The 22066-nt window shown below is 43.6% G+C and overlaps 2 protein-coding genes across 3 annotated transcripts; one reads left to right on the forward strand and one right to left on the reverse strand.

Annotated features, from left to right (window-relative positions):
- Positions 1 to 842: 842 nt before the first annotated feature.
- Positions 843 to 10343, forward strand: LOC125552495 (uncharacterized). Of its 2 annotated transcripts, XM_087518743.1 has the most exons (14): positions 845 to 1095; positions 1169 to 1217; positions 2056 to 2233; positions 4054 to 4376; positions 6476 to 6575; positions 6655 to 6958; positions 7037 to 7528; positions 7616 to 7711; positions 7808 to 7856; positions 7941 to 8063; positions 8979 to 9080; positions 9165 to 9256; positions 9340 to 9493; positions 9712 to 10343. In XM_087518743.1, exons 1-14 carry the CDS (start codon positions 941 to 943, stop codon positions 9955 to 9957), a joined length of 2463 nt encoding a protein of 820 aa, XP_087374869.1. In that variant the 5' UTR covers positions 845 to 940; the 3' UTR covers positions 9958 to 10343. The 2 variants fall into 2 exon arrangements, with proteins under 2 accessions (XP_087374868.1, XP_087374869.1); XM_087518742.1 differs by having other exon boundaries at positions 843 to 1095; positions 6476 to 6560; positions 6655 to 7528.
- Positions 10344 to 13854: 3511 nt separating this feature from the next.
- On the reverse strand, positions 13855 to 17689 carry HMT-1 (Homocysteine S-methyltransferase family protein). The gene is made up of 7 exons (XM_048716067.2): positions 17388 to 17689; positions 15474 to 15530; positions 15113 to 15318; positions 14873 to 15002; positions 14579 to 14782; positions 14375 to 14446; positions 13855 to 14263 (listed from the first exon to the last, which is right to left on the reverse strand). The coding sequence occupies exons 1-7, from the start codon at positions 17541 to 17543 to the stop codon at positions 14114 to 14116; spliced, it is 975 nt and encodes a 324-aa protein (XP_048572024.1). The 5' UTR covers positions 17544 to 17689; the 3' UTR covers positions 13855 to 14113.
- Positions 17690 to 22066: the final 4377 nt, after the last annotated feature.

Consider the following 22066-nt stretch of genomic DNA (forward strand, 5'->3'; position numbering starts at 1 on the left):
ATCCAACTAAGTTGAGCTGTAGCCCACTAGAACATGATTCATTATTTGGTTGTAAGACAACGAAGCACGCTCTACTCAGTTAGTTGTGATATTTTAAAATAGAAAGAAAACTAGAAATGCAAGTAAACAACTATACACCTTCTTTGGACCGCGGGTTCATTAGCGAGCAGTTTGCATGGTGAAATCACATGGTTTCTCCATGCCTGCCCGCGTGAGAGAGCCACTTTGGCTTGCCTCCATTGGTAATCCTTTGTTTTTGCGGGGAGTTGGTAAGCCTTTCCTTGTAGTAGTAACCGACAAAATCATCACTAAAAGCTAGCGTTTTCATGTTTTTAAACGACACCAAACGACAAACTTGGCATGACAAGTCTAGAATAGTCTTTGCTATACATCCAAACGCCGTACCCTTGAATTTTCGATGGGAGTTGCTACGTGTACGTACCACGCATGCACAAGCGCATCCATGGGATATATGTGCTCTCTTCATAGATCCAAACATACCCTAAAATACTACCAGCAAAACCCATTGAATAATTTTTGCCTTGTTTCAGGCCTATCTTCATCTGAACCTTCTGTAGTTTTTTTTAGGCTGCAAGTCCCCGTTTTACACCAAAACCAGATTTTTTTTTGAGACAAACAAAACCAGATGAAGGGAGTACTTTTTTTTTTATGACGATCGGATGGAGGGAGTACATGAAAGCCGTGTAATCTGATCACGGGCCAAAATGGACAAAACCAAAACCCTAAATTCGAGGCCTGCCTGACTAGCCCAACTTTGGGCTTGTTGGGTGGCATTGAGTTAACTGAGCCCTCCAATCATATCGGCCAAACTCGATCTATTCGCAGTATCACAGTTCTCCTCGCCTTTGTCTCAAAAAAAAAGAAGTTCTCCTCGCCTAAAAATCTCCCTCCTTTCTCCCGCTCTAACCCTAATCCGACAATGGCCTTCGACATCGACTCTCTTCCTCCCCTCCTCGGCCCCGACCCCGACTCCGACTCCGACTCCGACCACCTCCCCCCGGCCCCGCGCCGTGGCCGCCCTCTTCGGCCTCCACCGGCGCCGCGGGTGGAACCCTCGCCTCCGGCGCCTGCCAGGTACGTGCGCGCCTCGTTCTTGTCCTTCTGCCGTGCGAGATTTTTCGTGTCGTGATCCCTTTCTGGTTTGCAGGTGCGAGGCTACCCCCGCCCCGGAGGGCACCGGCGGAGCGGCCCAGCAGGTGCGGTTCTTCAACGTCTTATATGCGTGGTTATTGGAAGTTGCAATCTTTGCAGATTCCGTCTTCCTGGGTCTCGGGGATGGCTTTAGGCTTCATAACCACATTTCTTGTTAAGCCTTTCTTTCGTGGATGTGCCACTGCCCATGAATTCGCTTATCTCGAAAGGAAATTTTGTTTTGAAGTTTGGCAAGTGGACAATTGTGGTCAGCACGGGCTTTCCCCAATTTTTGCATCCCTGCATCATCTGTGGACCTAATTCCGTCCACATTTTCAGCCATAAAGATTACTCCATCCGTGTCATAATCCATGCCTGTCAGGGCATTGCCACCTTCTCTTAAGATGGAGTATATATATATTTTTTGAAGTAGGGAGGTGGCAAATATGTCATGTATCGTTTTTCCTCCTTTTAGTTTAGCTTGATTACCCCTTGTAATCCCCCTTGTACTTGTTCTTGTCTTGCCTTTTAATAAAGTTTTGATATGCTGTGGGGGTTTTTCCCTACAGTCCCCAGTCAAAAATAAATAAAAATATGTCATGTATCCTGATACCGCACAAACATTGCCGTGCCCTGCTTATCTAGCTACCCATTTCCATGCAATTGCTTTGACTATGCCTATGAACCTTCTTTTATCACCTGATAATGAAGAGAACTTTGTTCTACGTGCGCACTTGCTGAAATTAGTACCATACTATTCATTACCAAGTTGAGCCATTCAATGATCTGCTCTTGTAACCTTTAAATGTGCCAAGATCTTTCCTACGAAGCAACGGTAGTGGAGCTGCTTAGCAACATGTTAAATTACTTATTGACTTTTGGATCGTGCTTGTCATATTGCAGAGTTGGCCAGGGTTACCAAGGGGTGTGGAATTTAACCCCAGCGACAGTGATCTTCTATGGCATCTGGCTGCAGAAATGGGGAATGGCCTGGCTCATCGTCATCCATTCATCAGTGAATTTATTAAATCTGGTGATGAAGGTGCAAGATTTGGCTGTACCCATCCTCTAGATATGCCAGGTATGTTTACTCTTTATGGGATGTATTTACCGAAAATGCACCTTGAGACATGGTGCCAGGCAAGGTCCATATCTTCACCGTTCAATCCTCTAAGATTCATGCTTTATTCATACAACGATTCACGTATAAACTCAGAGGGAAATGGAACGATGGTGTATTAAGGTTGTATTCCACAGCGCAGTAATGACACAGACCCACCTCATTTACCCACTGGCGACACACTCTCATTTAAGCTTAGCAGCTGTTCACAGATTTATGCACCAGGGATTTATTACCTCCACCTCGCAGCTCCCCCTCTCTCATTCAGTCATTCTTCTCCCCTCCCCTTCTTCCTCCTCTTGTTTACCCTCGTGCTCATGTGCTGCTGTATGCATATGCACAATAGTTCATCGGCTCCTCCATGGTATCTGAGATCCAATCATAATGTGTGTACAATGTTGTGTAGGATCATTTGATTGTTGTTAGCGGGATATGTCAATTTTGTTGGACATTTCATGTTTACGGTATGTATTAACATTGAATAGGGACAATGCTGAACAGGACCGCCTTCATTGCTCTCCTCGCAGCAAAAGCATGCCAGCAGATTAGTGCCTCTGATGAATCAGTAGAGCACAGTGATGGCCTAAGGTCTGGCCATGTAATCTTTTGACCAAGCAATGACTAAACAACGCTCCCAGTTCCTAAATTCCAGCTCTGATCTCTCTGAAATCCTGCTACACTATATTTCTCTCCCAGTTGGTTCAACCTCTTAGTCATTTGCATGGTCCTCATCCATCTCCACTGAAGACGGCCACTACCCTAATGGCCTAATCAAGAATCCATTGATCTATTAAGAGGATAACTATGTAAAAGACGATAGATTATATCTCCCTCCTCTATGTAGTTTATTTCTTCTTAATCAGCATCAATCCATAGCGAGTTATTAGCTTTAATTATACATAGCGGGTTATTAGTTTTAATTATGCACACACTGCCAGAGACAGAATTTATGTACCAACCGTCTGGACAACTACTAATTAATACATAGAACTTTTTGTACCTCATTATTTCCCCTCTCACTTATTACTCTCGTTAGCCGGACGTAACAAAGACCCCATCGACGTTGCGCATACTAAATATTGTCAGTGCATGCACTATCAATGCAAATCGTACATGTTGCTGCTCAGTCGCCAGTGTCAAGGTGCTTTGTATAGATCACCCTCTGACGAATCCTCCTCTGTCACCTCAACCACAGTGTCTAACCGAGTAGTATCAGCACTGAAAACAACTAAATCCTGGAACTGAGTGCAACTCCACGATCCAGACGGATTACCATCTGTCCATCTTCTCTCCTGCTAGAAATTCCAGAAAATTTGTGCAGGATTGTTAGAGAGAGATGCAATCCAGTTAATGCAGACCGTTGATGTGTCCATTAATGGTAAGCGTGTACACAAACCAGTTAATCCAGAAAATTTGTATTGACGGTCTGCATTGACGGTTTGGATTGGTAGAGAGAGATGCAATCCAGCCAGAAAATTTGTACAGGATTGGTAGAGGGATTACTATCTGCCATCGATCTTTATTTGGATTCCAGTTAATGCAGACCGTCGATGTACGTATTGCACTGTTTGCCCAGGTATTACTTATTTGCGTAACAATCGGCTCCGCGTCGTATTCACTAAGCAGCTATATTAAGTAGGAATCTGCATGCACTGGGAGACAGACTTTATATCATCCTCGCTTGCCGCCATGTCCCAAAAGTCCACTCTGATGTATTTACATCTCTTGTTTGCTTGTTTTGTCACTAACTAGCAATTGTACATTTGGCTGCAATCCTACAGGTATGAGGCAAGATGGACATGCATTGTACTTCTTTCACAAAAAAATAAACTTAGACAACAATGAGAATGACAAAGATATCAGCTGGCAAAAAAATGGCCCCTCTAGATCTATTATCTTGGATGGGGGTCTACGAGGTTGCAAGGAAACATTTGCCCTATACACCTTCAAGAACAGCCCTCGGAGAACTGATTGGGAACTACATCAATATTATATCAAAAACACAATGGAGAATGAGGGCGAACTAGTGCTTTCAAAGGTATTCTACAAGTCACAGAAAAGTCATTGTGAATGCGCTGCAAAAGCTTCTGTTCAATCTGCACAGGTATTATTTGTTCTTACTTCCATTGGTACATCACAGTTAAATTTTCTCGTGAGGGGGTGACCATTATTATCTACACCATTTTCATCTAGTATTTTGGTTACGCAGTCTCATCACGCACTGGAAACTGAAAAGTTCCCCTTTCAAGTTGGTGAAAGTGGCACCATGAAATTTACACAGTAGTTAAAAAGAAGAAGAAATGAGTTGCTATTTATGATTGTGCTCAACAGTCAATTAATGGTGGGTTTCAGTATTTGACTGTTCACATCATAATCATATGCATAGTTATTTTTCAAAGATACCAGGAATACATACCATAGTTACCAGATTCGCTGGGAGGGGCCTCGAACTCCGATCTATATTGAACGATCCAGATCAGAGTTCGAATTCGCTCGGTTCGATCTGAAATCGCTGTCTGATTTGTCAAACGCCAGCGGGGACTAGATGGCAGCCTAGACCCGGTGGCCGGCGCAGCAGACGGTGGTCTGGCAGTGGCCAAGATCCGGCGGCTGGTCTGTCGTTGTCGTGCAACAGCAGCCCCTCCTGCTCTCTGCGGATGCACGGCGGAGGACATGCTACTCTCCATCTACAGGATTATGAGCAGGAGGGGATTACAGGAGAGAGCAGCGGCGACTTCCGGTTGTTGGGAGCTAGCAGGGAGAACGAGCAGCATACGCCGAATCGCATGGAGGCAGTGGCGCTGGCTTAAGCTAGAGGCTATCGGGAACTACTGGAGCAGGTCGTCGCCTCGTGGGCCTGTTTGTGCTGGGCCAACCTACATTCTTTTCTATTTTTCATTTAGTATCGATCTAGGATCTTCTGTGGCCATTTGCATGCGAATCTTAGTAGCCTTTTCTGAATCCAAGATAACAAGTATGCTAACCGGAGCTAGGATCTTCTGTGGCTATTTGCATGCGGATCTTATAGTAGCCTTTTCGAAATCCAAGACAGCAAGTTCGTGAACTGGATCTCCAATTTGCGGATCAAAGATGTACCCCCCCCCCCCCCCCATCATGGTTTTTGAGTCGCGACTAGTCAAGTCGCCGCCAGCCCTGCGGCTCGGCGATTAGTCGACTCAAGTCGCTGTATAGTCGCGAGTCGCCCTGATTTCTAGAAAACGACTTGGCGATTAGTCAGCGACTCAAAAACCATGCCCCCCATCGAACCTGATTCATAGGATGTAGCAAATTCGAATTGTGAACCGAACGAACCGCGAATCAGGTAACTATAATACATGCTATTTATTATCCTGACAACAAGCAGGGTAATGTTATGCCGATAAGTTGTTACTTTTGATATGATTGTCTAGTTTTTTATTATTATCATGTAAACGTTGTTGCGAAGATACTTTCGCCTATATAGAGATAAACACGACATATCTCCTCATTCTTTTTCTGAGAAGCTAAAAACTTATATCATTCCTTTTTGATGAAAGACCACAAGGTATATCTTCCCATTCTATCCCTGGCTTAGCCAGCTAGGGCGGGACAGATCTTTATGTTACATTTGTTCACTGATAACCTGTTCTCACTAAACTGCCTGTTAGGCTTCATTTTCAGGCCATATTGCAGAATTTTTTGTTTTTTATACAGAATGACATAATTTTGACCCTTTGGCCATTGTCTGGTTCTTTTGAAATGTTCTCTTGTTGTTTTATGTTTATTTATGTGAACCTCATTATCCTACTTGAAATTGAAAGATGAACTTTTCAAAGTAATGTTGCTCCAGCACTACGTAGAGAAGTAATGATATTGTATTTGGCCTTTGGAGCTTTTTGTATCAATACCTGCTCTTTCTCCTATATTTTGTTTTGGTATCAATTTGATTGTCGTTGCACTAGTTATTATTTCCTGTTCTGCATTCCTTTTGTCATGTTTAATGCCTTGTGCTTAACTTTTCAGTGTAGTTAAAGTTTCATTATTACCCTTAAAAAATTCGTTGTAGTTTATCTGACTGTGGTAAGAGCAACTCTTATGTATTTATTACCATTTTTTTAACTTTTAGAAATCATCAGGCTTCCTACTTTCTAAAGCTTACAATGCTTGGTTTTGTAGGTTGTCATTTGTAAATAGATGGTTAATTCTTATGGGGTATATGTGCAGGATAATTCTGTGACTGATGATGATTCCAGAGAAGAAAAAGAGGACGCACAATTGGAAAAACTTTCTGTTAATATGGCTACTAAAAGTAATTTTGTTGAAGGTTTTGATCTTCATTTGTAGTTTTCTTATTTTAAATGTACTTTCTGTTCCAAAGATTGTGACAGTGATTTCCTTTCCAGGCAATGGAAACAATCAGGAACAGATGCTGGTTGAGATGTATCCTGATCAGGACAAACCATGTTCCCTCAAACATGTTTTGGATACTGCAGATGTTAATCATGAAAACCAAATTAATGATCAGGCTGAAACTGAGCTGGATCACATGTCTCTTCAAGACCGCTACCGAATCCTTCTAGCAGACATGCGTTCTTGCTCTGCTAGGGTATCTGCTGAAAAGTGTGCTTTGAATGATATGGGAAATTCATCCATGCAAATGGATGCTGAAACAAGTGGGCCAGTTCCCAAAAGTGAGAGTGAGGAAATGTATGGATCTTTTTTAGCTGTCTATGACTTTATCCCTGTTACGTTGATTAATGTTCTGTTTTGCAATGTTGATTACAGAAATCACGAAGGAACAGCCTACAGGGAATGTTCTGTGAATGGCAAGGAAATTCCAGTTGAAGATACTGAAGGTCCAGTAAATGACAAGGCTTTTAATTCTAGTGCTGAGCTCTTATTAAGTCAAACACCGGCTTGTGGAGATGAAAACGTTCAGCTGGCACCGAGAAATTCTGGGACCTATTTGGTTTATGTAAAAACGGAGCCTGCATTGGACGGTTATGCGATTTATCCTTCTGAATCTCCTGTGAAATTTCAGCACTCAAACAACGATGGCCTCAAGGTCTCTGGTTCTATTCTGGAATGTGTGCCAAAAGATGCTGAAGACTCACTACCATCTTTAGGAGTAAAAAGTGAACTAAGTGGGTATGAGTTGCCTGGCTTATGTGAGAACAGCTTTATCAGTAGTATGGAGCCTATTGTGAAAAAACCTCACACCAGAACTCTGAACTGCAATGGGGGCCTTGCACCTTGTTCTCGACAAAGGAAGAAGAGGTAAATTGCAATGTACGCAGTATGAGTACTTTTTTTAATGTTCACACAGTATTTCATATTTATGCTTATAAAAAATGACATTCGCAGGGATTCAAGTGAAAAGGTGCTTGAAGAAGATGGTTACAAAAATGATGAGGGTATTCCTTACCCTTCTAGGCAAAAGAGGAAGAAGAAAACTGCGACGTATGTTACATGGTCTAATTGTTTGGACTGCATGGTCTATTTGTTTGTACGTTAATGCTATCTTTGAAATTATGCTTACAGAAACTATGTGTGCAGGGATTCGATTGAAACAGCTCTTGAAGAAGATGCTCCAGGACTTCTACAGGTACCTTTCCGCTACATACATAACTCTATCTAAAAGCAATAACGTCAGCTTTGTGATTCTTTGTGTGTCCTTTCCTGCCTGTAGATTCTTCTGGACAAAGGAATAGTGGTCAAAGAGATTAAACTTTATGACGTTGTAGAAGACGATGAAATGCTTCCAGATTGCACAGAAAGTGACTTTCAAGACCTTGAAAATGTGATTACAAAAGTAAGCTGTTCTAGAGTGCTACTTAGTATAACACGAACTGATGCTTCTGAAAATAGCACTTCAGTAAAACATAGTATATAAAATATTTTTACTTATGATACATAATTTAGCAAAAGGAGGCGCTTTTTGAACTGCAAAGTCACTTTGCTGAGGGGCGGTAGCAAAAGCCAAATTGCTATATTTACGATTGACTGCTGCAATACCTACTCACCTTACCTTACAGAAGATCATGTGGTTTTCTAATAAATGGCCTGTGAACAAATCCAGAAAAGAATTGTTGTATGCTATTTCTTTTGTAAATAGGTTAATTTTCTTATCTTGAATTAATTGTTCTCTGAGTTTAAAAACTCAGTCTCTGAAAAAATGGAAATCATATTAATTATATCCAGCATACATTGATGTTGAAGCTTCCTGTTAGCAAATGCTGTCATTCGCAAATACAGAAGTACAGAACATTGAGGAGCTGCCAGGTGCCCATCTGAAATTCTTCAGCTTATAGGGAGTGGGACCCTAAACATAAAGCAGTTCGAGAAAGAAGTCTATACCGCTGGCACTGTACGGACATATTGATCTGAAAACATAAATACAACAACAAAGCCTTTCAGTCCCAAACAAGTTTTGGAGATCTGAAAACATAAATGTACTGTAGAATTCCACAAATGGACAAGTGATCTCTTGAATATACTGTTTTGAATAGTCCCGCATTTACCATCGTGTACTCTTCATTGAGGTAGATGCTTCCACGAGTTAATTTATGTAATTGGTAAATTAGTAAACGGATACAGCTCTTGTATATGCATTCTTAGCTGCTGCAGTTGTATCTTGGTATGATCTAATGTATGAAAAGTATTTGCTGTGCATTGGTATTGGTAATTTTTTCATGTAATTATGACACTGCTGCTCGTCAATGTGCAGTTGTTTCCACAAAGAACATCCTTGTTGAAGTCCGTAGCCAAGCATGGGAAGGGGGGGAAGGCTATTTACTGCTTAGCTTGCTTAATTTCTCTCATTGAGCAGGTATGAATCCATCTCCCTGGATAATCTGTGCATTTTCCAGTTGATACAAGCTTCTTTAGCTTGATACAGCGCTATCTCTTGTAGTCGCGCTATCTTCAGTTCCGTGATTGTCCTGTGGAGTGGGGATGGTGCAGGGATTTGCAATCCTTCATTTTTGTATTTAAAAGCCATAATAGGTGAGTTTTCTTACCTTGTATGCTAGTCAACATGGTGATTGATGTGTATAGTTATGCAACTCCTTTGTAATTTTTTTACACAGGCTAGTTCTTGAGCGTCCTGAATATGGTTATGCAACTTATTTCTTTGAAATTCTGCAATCAGTGCCAATAGAATGGCAGATCCGAAGGATGGTTACTGCTATGAAGCTTAGTAGCTGTGGCAGGACCGCTCTTATTGAAAACAGGCCACTATTGGTAAGCTTTTTTGCTCCCTGTTTCTTTCACCGTCTTGTGCAGCAAAACTTGTGGCTGACAGTGTGTGTACAAATGCTTATGTATATCTTCAACCTATCAAAGTAAATTTAAGGTCGCCATCACCCAAGTTGTTAACTGTGTGTTCAGTTCCAGCAAATCTTATGTTTATGATGTTCGTTCTGCTTCCATTGGTGTAATCTAAATATCTTCTTGTTCAGATCGGTGAAGATTTATCAGAAGGTGAGGCGAAGGTTTTGCAAGAATATGGTTGGATACCAAACACTGGGCTTGGGACGTTGCTGAACTACCGCGATCGGGTGGTTCATGACAGGTGGAACGAGAAATATAGCACAGATTGGAGGATGAAGATTGGAAAGCTTCTAATGAATGGTTATTCTGAGGGGGAATTGATCATAACTCATGTTCCACTGAATTCAGAAGAAATCAAGTTGGAGAATCCTTGATGAGATCTCCACTGTATACATGGGCTTGTGGTGGCGTCCATAGACAACCTTCCTCTCGGTGGGTGTTGTAAAGTTGTAGTGTTCACCATGGATATGTCAACATGTTGTGGGTATTCATGTGCACCTGTATGTATGACATAGTGTTCGTTTAGCAGGCGCTGCAAAGATGGGGTAAGGCCAGCAGTCGCCATGTGAATAACCTTATTATGTCATAGGAACATGGAGAAGGCTGCTAGCGAGTACTTAGCTAGTCTCATCGAAACTGAAATGGTGTACTGTAGCGTATGGGTCCTGGAATAAGTGAACAGTACTGTATCTGCTGTAACAAGAAGATGGTTTATCCATGATGACATTAACTTTTAAGTGTTTTGGTATCCTTGTTGAAATGGAAATGTTGATCATCTGACGTTAGCTGGCACGGAGGAACTGACCCGACGCCGCACGGGGGCTGAGCTGTGGCAGCGACCGTGGGGAAGTTCCTCCTCTTTTTTTAGTTCATTTCGTACTGGAGTTATGGGGGATAATCATCGCAGGTATTGGTTAGCGTGGGATCGGCCAATTCTTGTCAGCTTAAAAAAATAAGCTGCCTCTTTGCCAACTTTTTTCATAAGCCATCTCTTTATTTATTGAGACTTCTAAACTAGTTATAGAATAACTAATTTAGAAGTCTAAACAAATTTTAGATTTAACTTGGGGAGAGGCAGAATTGACCCTATGTCTTAGCAATGGTTTGCGCTTGATTTTGATCAAAGGGGAAAGCACTGTGTGGTCATGTGTTGCTTCACCGGATCGATAGAACGAGCAGATGAAGGAGGCGAGGATGGTAGAGTGAAGGCTATTTTTCTTCTAGAAAACAAAAGAGATGAATCCCATAGGATTGTCAGTCGTACTGATTGCAACAGAGGGGATCTTACTGATTGTAACAGAGGGGATGAGGAACATTTGCAATGTTCATCATTGTTTGTGTATCCATTACGGCAATCATTGTGTATTCATGACGGTAGTTTTGCTTGTTCATATAGGTGTTGCCTCTTGCTGATTGCAACAGAGGGGATACGAAAGATTTGCCATGTTCGTCATTGTGTATTCATCATGGCAATCTTTGTGTATTCGTGACGGAAATTTTTCTTCTTCATGTACTCCCTCTGATTCAAATTAAATGACACAAGTTCAGCACAACTTTGTACTACAGCTGCGTCAATTAATTTGGATTGGATGGAGTGGGTATTACCATCAATTTTCTATGACATATTTTAGGCTGGCAACTTGTGGTCTCAAAGCCTTGTTTTGAGCTATTTCCCCTTTCATGGCCACGTTTAGTTGGCACCTTTGGAGTAGATCTATTGTGTATTTGATAGGTTTACGTGGCAATAATAATGTTGCACACATACACTAAATTATCAACATAGTTACCATACATGATAGTCCATTGTAGCTTTATTTTAACTTAGTGTGGCAACTTTTTTGTATAGGGGGTTAACACTTTATCATGACTAGTTTTAAACTCTATTATATAGGTTGTCAAGTTTTCCTCCCCTAACCCTAGGACGCTAGGAAAAACTCTCCCCTTCAGACCCCACCAACGAGTCTGTGGGTTTGTCTTCTCTCTCCCAGCCACTCCGGCGGTTGGTGGCGGGGAGGGAAATCTCGGTGTCTTCGTTCCAGTTAGTAGTTTAGATTAGGATTTTTTAACCCTAGCAGGTGCAACACTCGGGCAGATGGCGGTGCTTCTTCAAGTTTGTCTTCCGGGCTCCGATTCTTCTCGAGTTTGTCCGTCCGTCCTAAGTCAGCGGAGCTTCGAAGCATATTCCTACCGTCTCTTTGGGGCAGTGAGTTCCGGGTCTCGTCATGTGGCGAGATTTGGTGTCTGGTGCTTCAGATCTATGCAAGGGTTCAATGGCGATGACCGCGGCTCCAGGACGTTGGTCCTTAGGGGCACGTACACGAAGACTTCCCGGCTGTCATTGACAGGGTCAATCCGGCTCTGGTAGAGGAGCGGCGACAACAATGCGTTGGTGGCTCGTTCTGACGGCAGTAGTGGTTGTTCGGTAGTCTCGGAATCTCGATGTAATTTCTATTATATTTGAGATGCTTTGTACTTTAACTGACCTTTTATAATAGATCTGATCCTTTTTCCGAAAAAAGTCTCACTTGGCAAATGTTTGTACATGTCACATAACAAATGTGGAAAACGTTTTGTTTACTACAACATGACAATGTTCAAGAAAAAAAATGTAGTAGTCACATGGAAAATTTATGAAGATTCATTATCTAGAAAAATGATTTTTTAAGAAAATGTTAGGAGTGATCACATGGCAAATTTAAGGGGGGAAATTGGTCTCTTATGTCATGGAAAAATTTAGGAAAATTGTAACAAGTCACATGGTAACATTGTGAAAAATGTTTTAGACTGATCACATGGCAATTTTTAGGTGAAAGTGTGTTCTGTACAACATGACAAATGTAGAAAAGTTTGTGTCATACATCATGACAAAAATTAGAAAATTTGTAATAGTCACATGTCAAATTTATGAAAATGTGTTGTTTAGAACATAGCAAGTTGTGACAATGCTTGGACTAATCACACGGCAATTTAAGGGGATAGTGTTTCTGTACAACATGCCAAATTCAGAAAGTTTGTTACATATGCAAAAAAAATGGAAACTTTGTAACAGTCACATGGCAAATTTATGAAAATGTGTTGCGTAGAATCTGGCAAATTTAGAAAAAGCTTGTTTCATACATGATGAAAACAAATTAGAAAAATTATATATAGTCACATGGCAAATTCCGTGAACATGTGTTGTGTAGAACATGACAAGTTGTGAATGTGTATGGACTGATCACATGGCAATTTTAGGGGGGAAGTGTGTTCGGTAAAACATGACAATTTTTGAATTGTTTTGTTACATACATCATCCTAATTTTTCTTTTAAAATTGTAATAGTCACATGGCAAATTTGTGAACATGTGTTTTGTGGAACATGGCAAGATGTGAATGTGTTTGGACTGACCACATGACAATTTTTAGAAGGAAAGTGTGTTCTGTACAAAATGGAAAATTTTGCATTGTTTTGAATACATCACATGGCCATTTTTAGAAGAAAAAAACCCTTTCATGGCAGTTTACTTGTATGGTTGCCATTATCTAAAATCCTGAAAACACGTCAGTTTACATATATGTGTATGTGAAAATCCTGAAAACATGGTAACATGGCAAATTTTGTAACTTTTAGAAATTTGTTTCACAGCAGATTCATGTCAGTTTAATTTTGTTTCACGAATTTTGTTCTCTCAAAAATGACAATTTAGATATCATGGCTAATTTAATTTCAGAGCCATGGCAAATTACTTTCCTGAACAATAGCAAAAAATTTAAGAGCCATGGGAAATTTCAGAGCACGTCAAAGTTTTGTCCACAACATGGAAACGCTTTTGATTTTTTAACTATATATGTGTGTAATTTTTATCATCCAGACATGTAATTTTTTTTACCTATACTTTTGAAATCGTGTCTATGTAGTAATTTTATTTTCACCCGCAAAAAAAATACTTTTATTTTAAAAAGGATGGGGAGTTTTTTTAATGTTATTTAGCTAATTAAGTCGGGTGCAAAATCTAGGAAATTTTAATAAAGATAACACACATGATTTTTATGAATCGAATTGTAAAAGCTCGCCATTTGTTCAATTTCAACAATTGAAGTTAAGTGCAAAGTAACTTGATCCAAAAGTTCCATCAGATTGTCGCTTTGGTGGTTAGTTGGTGGTAGTCATCAAAGGTGAAATAATCTTTGTGGCTTCACTGGTTAGTTTCAGTACGTAACGGGTGTTTGCATCACAGTCGATATTTTTTAAACGAGGCAACGGTTTGCCATTTTCATTAAGCATAAAAGAATTGCTAGGTTAACTAGAGGGAATCAGGTGAAAATCATGATTACATCATAATCTTCTTAGACAAATCTGGAGCAGCCATCTTAGAACATCCTGATGGACTGATTTTGGTAAAGAACCTGACATCCTACACCCGAATCCATGATGACTGGATAACCAGTGCCCAAATACGATTGGCGCACGTCAGAAGTACACATCATGAGACATTCTACACCTCCTCGGGACTGAAACGAAACCGCGACTCTGAACTTCTGAAGAAGATGTCACTGCCCGTTCCTGCTCTTGAGCGCATTGGAGACCGCCCGGATGGTCGACGGCGTCGTCCGGCAGCATCCTCCCACGAGGCTGGCGCCGGCCTCCTGCCACCGCCTCGCCATCACGTCAAAGCTCTTGCGGCCGAAGCACTCCACCGGCTGTGTCAATTTCACATCACAAAAGGCATCAGCCGCTCGTTAAAGAACATCATGTGTCAGTAAGTAATAACTAGAATGAAGTACACGACGTAGCGTCAGTCGTCTACTCACCAGCCACCTCTTGGCTCTCCCGTCCCAGACCTCGCCGCTGTTGGGGTACACCGCGATCGCCTTCTTCGTTTGCTGTTGGAGAATCAATCACGAGCAAGATGCATTATGTTTGAGATTTCGGACTACCGTAGAACAGGTGTACATTGTGGAGAAAACGGTGACCGGCTACATAGTTGCTGAACAAACAGGGAAGAAGCTGCAGACCTTCTTGAAGTCGCGTATGATGCCCTCCACGAACTGAGGCGGCGTGCAGTTCACCCCCACGATGGCGACCTTCTCGCTGGCGTTGAGGATCTCGAGGCAGTCCCCGAAGCTCTCCCCCGAGCAGAGGTGCTTGCCGTCCACCGAGCTGAAGCAGATCCACGACGGCACCTGGATGTTCTCCTCCTCTAGAAGCTCAACCAGAGCCTACAAAATGTGTTCGTTCCTTTCAGCAAACGAACTTGACAGGCCTTTTTAAACCAGTACTCTCCATTAGGATCACAGCACAGAGCATACCTTAGCCTCCATCTTGTTGGGAATGGCCTCGAACGCGATCAGGTCGGGCCCCGCGCTCGCCAGGACCTGCAGCCGGCGCCGGTGGAAGTCCTTGAGCTTCTCCGACGTGACGTCGTCTCCGTACGACCCACTGCAAAACAACCAATTGCACGATGACTGTAAAACGCGTGTGCTTCTCAGGATGGTTCAAGAGTTCATTCATTTGCAGTGCTTCTGCGACGGAGCTGGTGTGTTATTTACCTGTACTCTGATCCATCCGCTAGGTAGGCTCCGTAGCTCCCGATGGAGGCGGCAACGAGGGCGCGGTTGTAGACGGGCTTGGAGCTCCGCAGCGTCGACTTCCAGAACTCGTCTCGGGCCTCCCGTGCCAGCTGGACGCTGGTTCGCAGTAATCCTTCTGCCTCCTCCAGGAGCAGTCCTCTGGCCAGGAACCCCGGGATAGTTGCCTGCAGAAAATGGAAGGCATAATGGCATTTCTCTTAGGCTGGAAGATGATAGATTCAGAGAATTTTTATGGGAACCTCTTATTCATCTGTGTTTGAAATTTGAACTTTGAAGCCATAGAAGAGAAGCGGTAGAATAACGGCAATGATGATAGTACCTGGTAGGACGAGGAGATGATGACGTCGGCACCAGCTTCAAGATACTGCATATGGACCTGCAGTTGTAAAAAGGAAGATGTTAGGTTCTTCACACCAAAACTTCTATCTTATATTTTGGTACGGAGGTAGTAAATTTATATGCATGATAAACTTTTCCCGTAAAAAAATCTCCTCCTAGTGTCTATTGTGGATCTGGACCATCTGCACACAGAACACACACTTGTGGAATTCCATTAAGAAAACATATACTCTCTCCATTTCACAATGTAGCGCTTCCTCTATCCACGTGCTTCAACTTTGATCGTAAATTTAACTACCAAGACCGATTGTGGCGGGAGCAAAAATTATATCAGTGAATTCGTATTCGAAAGAAGTTATCAATTATATAATTTTTTTTCTCGCCGCAGTTGGTCTCGTTGGTTAAATTTATGGTCAAAGTTAGACCTCGGAAAGCGTGGGCGCACTATATTTTGGAATGGAGGGAGTATGTGCCATTAGACTCAAAGCTAATTCAGCATTTTTGGGCTAACTACAGGTTTATTTTAAGCATTATTTGCTACTATCTGTCACTGTTATGGCCCGGTCAAGCTGTTTGATAATCTCCTAAAAACTCTATTTTGGTGATGCAGCCATGCAAAAGTACAAAAATGCCCTTGACACACTCTTTCTTCCATGCAGCAAAAATATGAAGCCCATTGCAAGCAAATGCCACCCAAATAAGTTTTTGTAATATATGCTATTCATACAAAGCAAAAAATAATTAATATTTCAAAACGGCCAAATATTTATTTGTTTCTTGTTGTGTTGGTGGCTGTAAAGCAGGGCGAAAGTCTTTTTCTGTAATATTTATTAGTTTTCTCATGGTCACTTTTTCTCAATATTTTTCATACGCTATTCGTTTCTAAATCAAGTGCACATGATGGTATTTTAATAGTACTCCCGCTGGACGGTCATTGACCTGCCGACACCAGTGCAAGTTGTCGAACGTGTAAACGAAACTATCAGGACAGTGGTACTCAACAAGCAATGGCTGAAGTTGAGTTAGCTTCGAGATTCATCTGAAGTTGACGTTTTGCAACACAATTCAGGCGTACGCACTATGAAATTCATGCGATGAAGCAGTCCAGTCAAATTGCTGGGACTTATAGGGACTTATAGTTGGGAATGGCCATGTTTGGTTCATAAGTCTTACGACTTTTGTAGTCCCAACTTATAAGTCTCAAGTCCCTAAAAAGTCTCTATATGTTTGATTCCTGCGACTTGATATAGACTAAAAGACCATATTACAACTATAAGTCCCTTCTTAAAAGTCTTATTTCATAAGTCCCAAATACTCACTTTAAGTCCTTATAAGTTTTTTCTGTTTGGTTTAGATAAGATTTATAAGGACTTTTTAAAGTCCCTAATCCGTGGAAACAAACATCCTCTAAGGCTACTTGGGCATAAATCTCAATAGCGGGAGAATGTTGGACTCTCGATCGTTGGTAAAAGTGGGTGATCTCTTTTCCCCTTTACCCTCTGCCCGTCAAAAGAGGTAGGTGATCTCCTCTTCAATCCCTTTTTAAATGCTATATAAAAGGTAGGTAGGAAAATGAAAGCAGCGTTATTGCCCCGGTCATCGCCAAGATTGATTTATTCCACTTTTGATCTGCTCATGTTAGCTGTAGAGATAGAGTTGACGCGTAGCTAACACTACAATTTAAAAGCGCAAACCCTCGCCACATGCCAAACCGCGTCAGACACGATACTAGGTACACGTACGATACTAATTTATCAGCTGGTGCATCGTATTGTGAGGTGATGATGCGGCGAGCACGACGAGAGACAGATCGTGGTCATGAACTTGTGATGATAATACGAGGAGGCAGGCATTGTGCACGCCGGCACGTCGGCCGGTTGGGTGAATGGGTTACCTCCTTGATGAGGTGCGGCTTGGTGATGAGGCAGGCGGCGCTCCAGAGCGAGTCGTTGATGTCGGCGCCGAGCGCCTCCAGCTGCGTGGCGAAGCCGCCGTCGATCACCGCGCACCCGCCGGCCTTCTTCACCAGCTCCTCCACCACCCCGGCCATCTCGCAAACCAAGGGACGGGCGATTACACGGCCGCACAACCACAGCTCGATCTCAGCACCAACCGCAGGCCAGGACTCGAGGAGGGCGAAGACAAATGGGTACGAGAAGCGGGTAGGGAGACGGAGCGGTATATATAGCGGCGGGCGAACGGCGGTAGCTAGTAGGCTGGCCGGCTGGCCGGGTGGAGGCGGGGATGGAGGGAGGGAGGGAGGGATTGAAAGGAAGGTTAGGTGAGGGGCGACTTAATTTGGGAAGAAGCAAGGCAGCGGATCGCGCCATCAAAGGCCCAACGCACGCGGACCGGTTCGTGGGGTAGGTGCAGTCGCGGGCCGGTTGACGTCCAGGTTACTCCCAAGCGTTGCGTTGGGTGTTTGAACCGCGACGGCAAAATTAACAAATTTGACCTCAAAGCAAAAGTATTTTATAAACTAAACTGTTTTTAAAAGTATTTCACACTACTGACCTTTTTGTGTAGCGCCTAACAACAAGGCGCTGCACTCTACTGTGCAACTCCTTACAGCTAGGCGCTGCACAGTGTGGCGCCTAAGTGTTAGGCGTTGCACAATAGAGTGCAGCGCCTTACTGTAAGGCGCTGCACATTAAAGGTCAGCCGGATGAAATATTTTCAAGAACAGTTTAGTTTATGAAATAGTTTCGATCTAAGGTCATTTTATGCTTTTTGCCAACCGCGACCAGGACACGTTAGGCGTTACGCATCCATGGCGCGGAGTTAACGCCCGCAGCATGAAACCAGCTGTGCGGCCGAGTTAAGGCGTGCATGAAAGCTGGCTGGCGAGCTGCACGCTGTGGTGCAGCAGTTAAAAGGCCTGCATGAAACTGGCACGCTTGCAGTGCAGTGCAGGCGCAAGGGCCAGGCCAAGTAATTTTGTCTTCTGGCGAGCAGTCTTGTACTCCCTCTATTCCGAATTACTTGTTGCAGATATAGATGTATCTAAATGTATTTTAGTTTTAGATATATTCATTTCTGCGATGAGTAATTTGGAACGGAGAGAGTAGTACTGTATTAGTACAAGGACCGTGGCCGAGTATTAGTTTATGAATTTTCCCTTTCATTGTACTATACTGGAGTACTCCAAAAGAAAACATAAAAACACCTCTAGTCTACTCTAGATGAAAAAAGTATATAACCCCCACAAGTATCCTGTTTCGGTCACTTCACCCCCTCAAGTGTAAAACCGGAATCTTAATACCCCTAACTTTCACAAACCAGACAAATCACCCCAGGTCCTCAAAACTGGTTTTGTAGATGGTTTTACTCACGTAGCATGCTGACCAGATTTGACTTAAGTTGCCACCTCGTTTTGGGACCCACATGTTAGTGTAACAATATATACCACGACCATCTCTGATCTTTCCACTCCCTCTGCTGCGGCCCACTCTCTCGGCCGGCCGCCAGCGCCGAGCCAAGGCGCGCGCGACACGCAGGCTACTTCGCCACCGGCCAGAACAGCCAAAGGAAGACGAAACGCAAAAGGAGAAGCGTACAAAGGCAGCTACATGAGGCGCCCTATGGTGTTGCGAACGGGCTGGCCGCCGTCGGTGCCGAGCGAGACGATGCACTCGTAGTCGGGGCCATCGATCCAGTGGAAAGCAGGCACGCCATGCACGTTGGGCTCCATGGCCTGCTAATGAGCGCGTACGTGTGCATGCATGCATGGTGACTTGGTGAGCCTCCCGCTCGTGCTTTTCTCCACCTCCACGGTTGATGGTCCTTAACGCTAGCCATGCCATCTCAGTGTGATCCACATCATGTAGATATACAAGATAGAGAGAGAAGAAAAGAACATTCCCACATCTTACACAGATGAGATACTCAGCAGCCCGTATAGTCGCTGCGCTGCTCCGCATCGACGGCAGCAGCCCGTTCGACGGTCTCCGACAACGATAATGGCCTCCGGGAGGGGAAGTTGCCTAGATGTCCATGGGAACACGGAGGTGCCGGAGTGCAAGCTGCGCGAGCTCGCCAGGATGACAAGGGCCGGCAGCTCCGGGCGCGGAAGAGTACGTCCTCCATCTTGTCCGTCAGCACCACGTTGATGCAGGCCCGAGCATGGAGATCATGATCGGCGCGACGGCGCAGGTGGATCCTAAGAACACGTTCTGCTTTGGATGGTCTATGCCATGGCGCGGGGGCCACCTCGATGGCGGCTCGTTCTGTCGACATGATACCACCACCTTTACCGCGCCTCCCGCGAGTTCTCGGGGGGCTCCCAACTCAGGGCGACACCATGGCCTCGTCCAACTCGTCCTGCAGCTGCGACCACTCAGTCCTGGGCGCGGATGCCGGCTTCTTCATGCGTGCAGGTGAACTGTTCGGCAAAATGACGAGGCCAGTACAGCCTTTTCCGTCTCGCGCCGTAGGCAAAACTGCCATCAGAAACCGCTAAACAAAGATCAGGGGGTGATTTGTCCAGTATTCAATACTCTTTTTTTGAACATCAGTACAGACGCAAGCGCCCATACATACGCGCATACACTCATCCCTATGAACGGCATGTCATCTTGAAATTTACGAAGTCACCATAGGCGCCTCGTCGTCGACGGGAACGTCTCCTCCCACTAAAAGCGCATCGCCGGAAATCTTGAAATAAATCCAGGAATAATGCAAGCACCAGAATTTGAACCCTGATGGGCTGGAGATATCACTGTCTCTCCAACCATCCAACCACAGGTTACTTTGCCAGTATTCAATACTTGAGGGGATTAAAATCCTGGTTTTCAACGTTGGGGGTGAAGTGGACGAAACGGGATACTTGTGGGGGTTATCTATACTTTTTTCACTCTAGATAGTGCAAACGGTGTTTTGGTGCAGTCCTTGGTCAGGAACCACAGTTGCTCATGGACGACCACACCGACACGGGGAGATGTTGGGCAGGCCCGAGTATGACTGAGTTTGGTGGAGGTGCCACCAACTCACTCACCAAGAATCTGTTCCCACCAAGAATCTGTTTATTTGTCAATAAGTACGTGCGTCGTACACCGTGTGAAGATGGGAAAGAATCTGTTTTATTTGTCAACGATCAATGGTCCAAGCTTGAATCGGTTCACTTTTGACACAGACTAATTAACCAATAAGTCCCCCGCAAAAAAAAAAAAATCAGTCAGGGCGCCACACTAGATACTTGTGAGAGTTTCCATGGGAACCTGATCCAGGAGGAAGACTTTTACCGATCGTCGCGATGTTGATTGCGGTGCGTCTGGTCGTCGAGGAACAGCTAGGTGGACTCTCTGAGTTTGAATGGAGTACAAGTCAGTCTGTCAGTGGATTTTATTAACGGAGCGTGGCGCCCTGGAGTTGCCAGTAGTACCAACCAACATGGATGGGTTGCCAACGAGAGCTCTGAGGAATGCATGCGCCTTTGCGTTGGACGGAGGGTTTCCAGCCGGGATAAGAGCTGTTGGTCAGGGGCACACCAACGGAAGCAGACTTTGTTTTGTTTTAGCGATGCGGCAAACCGCACATGCCGGGCGTAGGGCTTTGCGATGTGCGGTACGTTTGGTCCTCGACGAATTTTTGTGGAGTCGTGATGACAGAGGGGCCTTGAACGAGGAAACCATGCTGGCTCGCCGCCTCTGGAGTTAGCCGGTACAACGTGGGTTGCAACCAGGGCTTCAAGCAGAGTGCACCCTGGTTGAGGGCTTAGGCCAGCTGTATGCTATATAAGTACTACTTCCTCCGCTTTTAAATATTAGTCTTTCTAGATTCCAATTAGCAACTATATACGGAATAAAATGAGTAAATCTACACTAAAAAATATTCTACATACATCCTTATGTTGCAGTCTATTTAAAATGTATAAAAAGACTTATTTAGAAACGGAGGGAGTACTCCCTCCATTCCACAATGTAGTGCTTTCTCTATTCCCGTGCTTCAACTTTGACCGTAAATTTAACTACCAAGACCGATTGCGGCGGAAGCAAAAGTTATATCGATGAATTCGTATTCGAAAGAAGTTTTTAATTATGTAACTTTTTCTCCCACCGCAGTCGGTCTCATTCGTTAAATTTATGGTCAAAGTTCGACCTCGGGAAACGCGGGCGCACCTATATTTTAAAACGGAGGGAGTACTATATAGTACTTCATCTCCCCACAAAAAACAAGTACTTTCTCTGTCTCAAAATAAATGTCCCAAGCTTACAGTACACTTTTGCATTAAAGTTAATACAAAGCCGAGACACTTATTTTGGAGTGGAGGGAGTAGTAGGTCGAACGTATGAGTACATACTTACTTCATCAGTTTAAATTTAGAGTACATTTAAAAAAACCACATGTTGTTACAAACACACATATATAGAAAAAAATCCTTGGGTGTCAAAGTCTTCTTCCCCCTTCATACATAGACGGCGCGGCATGAGCGTTGGAGGAGCCTCTTAGGTCTTGTACAATGCTATGTGCTTATGAGAAATAAACATGATTTTTCTGAAATAGCGGTGCTTATTTCTACAGGAGAGATGTCTAGTTAAGCATCTACCCTCTACAAATAAGCATCTGTGCATAAAG

Source organism: Triticum urartu, chromosome 4A (genome assembly GCF_056163025.1).
Source record: "Triticum urartu cultivar PI428250 chromosome 4A, HENAU_Tu73, whole genome shotgun sequence".
Lineage (NCBI taxonomy): Eukaryota > Viridiplantae > Streptophyta > Magnoliopsida > Poales > Poaceae > Triticum > Triticum urartu.